This window comes from Lytechinus variegatus, chromosome 2 (assembly GCF_018143015.1).
Source record: "Lytechinus variegatus isolate NC3 chromosome 2, Lvar_3.0, whole genome shotgun sequence".
NCBI classification, from domain to species: domain Eukaryota; kingdom Metazoa; phylum Echinodermata; class Echinoidea; order Temnopleuroida; family Toxopneustidae; genus Lytechinus; species Lytechinus variegatus.
Window position 1 is genome coordinate 35,759,487 of NC_054741.1, and position 3,961 is coordinate 35,763,447.

General features: G+C 40.1%; 1 protein-coding gene across 1 annotated transcript; it reads left to right on the top strand.

Annotated features, from left to right (window-relative positions):
* The first annotated feature begins 1,397 nt into the window (after window positions 1-1,397).
* Window positions 1,398-3,247, top strand: LOC121409444 (histamine H1 receptor-like). Its single transcript, XM_041601376.1, has one exon. It carries the CDS (start codon window positions 1,400-1,402, stop codon window positions 2,294-2,296), a length of 897 nt encoding a protein of 298 aa, XP_041457310.1. The 5' UTR covers window positions 1,398-1,399; the 3' UTR covers window positions 2,297-3,247.
* Window positions 3,248-3,961: the final 714 nt, after the last annotated feature.

Sequence of the window (3,961 nt, forward strand, 5' to 3'; positions counted from 1 at the left end):
CCCCCCCCCCTCCCCCACCATGCCGAACATCAATTCGGCGTCCCTGAGTAAAACGTTGACTCGGCGCCCCTATGTCGAACATAAATTCGGTGTCCCCTAGGTTGATCATCAATTTGCCCCCCCTATATATGTCGAACATCAATACGGCGCCCCTACGTTATACATCAGTTTGGCGCCCCTATGTCGAACTTCAATGGCGCCCCTTGGTTGATCATCAATTTGCCCCCCCCCCCTATATATGTCGAACATCAATACGGCGCCCCTACGTTATTCATCAATTTTGCGCCCACATGTCGAACATCAATTTGGCGCCTCCTATGTCGAACAACAATTTGGCGCCCCTATGTCGAACATAAATTCGGTGCCCCGTAGGCCGTACATCAATGCAGCGTCCCCTATGTTCAAAATCAATTCGGCGCCCCTATGTCGAACCTCAATTCGGCGACCCCTAGGTCGAACATTAATACGGCGCTCTTATATGTCCGAGGGAGAACATCAATTCGGTGGCTCCCTGGGTTAATGATTCGGCGCCACCCCCGTGCCGAACCTGAAAACGGCGCCCCTTTGTCAAACATCAATTCCGCGCCCCTAAGTAAAACATCAATTCTGTGCCCCCCCCCCTCGGTTGAATATCAATTCTGCGTCCCCCATGTCGACCATCAATACGGCGCCCCGAGGTTGAAGATCAATTCGGCGCCCACATGTCGAACTTCAATTCGATGCCTCTAGGTTTAACATCAATACGGCGCCCCCCTGTGTCGAACATCAATTCGGTGCTCGAAGATCAATAATGATTATTGGATTTTGTGCATACTTTTGGTGAATTTTACTGCGTACGGCCTATTCTCATCATATGTTTCTATTACTCAGACATTCGAACGATTGTTTGTACTTCCAAATTCCACTTGTCGCATTTATCTTGATTTAAACTTTTTTGTCGCAATCTTATTTCTTTTTGCTACATTGTTTGTATTTTATATTCGCTTTGTTGCTACTACTACAACTGGGCGTTGTGGCGTGCGCCTGTAATCCAAGCTGTGGGAAGTTACAAATTGATGCAGAGGTTCGAGGTTCGAGCCCTGGTCACGTCTTTCGGATGGTGACGTTAAAGGTCGGTCCCAGACGTAAATAATCATATCTGATTGATACACGTCTGACAAAACTCAAATACACACTATGTTCATCTCATGAATATTAAATTTATTTTACTGATTTTATTTTGTCCTTCAGGACCATGACAAAAAAAAGCCATTGTGCTGATACATGTTTTTATCCTGAATAGATATTTTCAAATAATAATAAATAATGTGTCTCTCTATCGTAGTTTAATTTAATAGTCACACAACTTGTGTTTTCGCGTCATTCCTTTACTTGCAGAATTTCGTGGAAAAAAGTGGCCATGGAAGAAACAACGAACATCTCTCTTGGCCATAATGGCTGGTTCGATGATACGACTATGCCAGCTTCTACACTATGGCATTTTCACCCATCCCTTAATTCCATTATTATTTTCTGCGTCCAACTTTTGTTGTCCGTGATGACCATCGGCATGAACCTGTTGATTCTGAGGGCGTTTCACATCGATAAACGGTTGCGTACCTACTCCAACCAGTACATCCTAAACATCACCATCTCTGATCTCCTAGTGGGGTTTGTTATGGCCATTCGGTGCTCAATTATCCTGTACGACACATGGATCTTTGGGGATGCCCTCGGAATCATATTTATTGGTGTCCAGAATATAGTTCTTGGAGTATCAGTCCTGGGAATTATTGCTATTTGCTTGGACCGTTACGTTGCGACACATCACCCAATTCGCCACTTCCAACGTAAGAAAAATAGAGTAGCATACATGGTTAACGCCATTATCTGGATGGTGTCATTGGCCTTTTGGTTACCAATTGCGGTGATCTGGGACTTTGTCCAACCACCTCCAGCGGAGGATGAAAATTACCCCTTTGCTCCTAATTACAGTAAATACATTTACTCTGCTGTGGCACTTGCAGTTTGTAGATTGGCAATTCCATTTATCATCATCGCAACCATTTATCTGAAGATTTATATCCGAGTAAAAGGGTCGGGAAGCAAGTATCTGTCAGATAGATTCGAGTTAAAGGCAAAAGAGGAAACAAGGGAAACAAGAGGAAATACTGTTGCGACGATACAATTTTCACAAAGTGCAAAAACTGCATGGCAGACTATGAGGATCACAAAAGTGCAAACGACAACGGAGTCGACGATGCCAAAGATATATACAGTCGGAAAGCTTCTTCAAGAAGACAACCTTTTACGTTAAATGATACCGCCGTTCTGCGACAAAACAATGTCCACTCGAGTTCAGTTAATCAACTAGAAAAATCAGGCAACGCCACATCAATGCCATCACGTTCAAAGGGCTTCTCCAGAAGCCAAAAAGATCGCCTTTCCACTCGTGACAACCACAAGATCATGCGGACACTGACCTTCATCACGGCTGCCTTTTTCATTACTTGGCTACCCAACAGTATTAACGTTATCTATATCTATGTGGCGTCCAACAATGTGGTCTTTACTGAAATTTCTCGCTGGGTGACTTACCTCAACAGCCTTATTAACCCGATCTCCTATGCTTTGGCTCAGCCTATTTTTCGTGAAAACATTCTAAGGATTCTGAAATTTCGACGATAACAAAGAAGACCAGCCACATCAAAACCAACAAGATCTCAAGAAATGTTTTTTTTTATATCGCAAAAATAATGAATTTGTCTTCAAAAAGCCAAATTAGGAAATTTTTACTTATGGGTGTGATTTTTCTTGTTCATGCTGTTAAAATTTAAAGTTAGAAAGTTGAATAAAAGACAAGATATAGTGGATTTTTTTGACACTATAATTTGCGAACTGCATTGTCCACATCTCACGCTTGAGAGAACCCGGAACGTCAAAACTTGTTTCATCCTTCTTTTTGTATTTGCTTTTTAAGAGATATCTATTAGGTTGTTGATCAATTTTGACAAGTTATTTTAAAGCTTAGGATGTATTTTTTTAAGCTAAGAAATACTTTTCGAAATTGTTGATGTTGGTTTTGGGGGTGTCTGTTATCCAATTTTCTTTTCTTATGCTTAAATTAGATGGCGTATGATGGGGATGGGCTTCTTTAGCTATAAACCCCTATATGTTAGCAACCACTGTATATTTGGTGACTGGTAGGCCTATCGTGTTTTCGGAAAACCATAATCTTTATCATAAATTTCCTTCGAGGAGATATCCACCGTGAAAAGGTTTGGGATGAAAAAAATAAGAAAATTGAATTATATTAGTGAACATGATAAACGTTTAGTGAATAACATCAATGTGATTGTGACATCCCTAGTGGCCTTATAAAAGGCAACATTAAATCTATAAATTGGCATTTACTTACAGCGTTTTGGAAAATGTTAATATGCGCATGCAATGTAATGTACATTTATCATCAGAATATTGATGATTATATTTGGTAAGATGCCATCTGGTCTACACCCACTTTGTCTACTTTCGGTTTGGTCTCATCCCACATGTTCTAATCCGAGTTTGCTTTTCAACCAAATCATCTAATAATCATATTTGTATAAAAGTTATGTTAATTAGTATTGGAACTAAGTTCAGGGACTTGCCTTTTTTTTACAAGCTCTGCTTTTCTTGGCAAGTCCCTCCGTTCAGATAATTTATCTTCAATATTTGTTATGAAATGTTATAGAACTATATTATTTTGTGTATGTATTATTTCAAACATGTATTTACATTGTTACTTGGATTATATCATTTGTTTGAACGGAAATAAAAGAAATCTAAATCATTCGATAGGAGCAGCTCATGTACCACATGTCTCATTTCCAGTTAAAATATATGGATGGCCGCGATGTGTTTCACATTCACATGGCCTTGGAATTATGTTAGGTTTGGGAAATTGAAGAAATGTAAGGAAAATTACCAACATTTTGCGCTG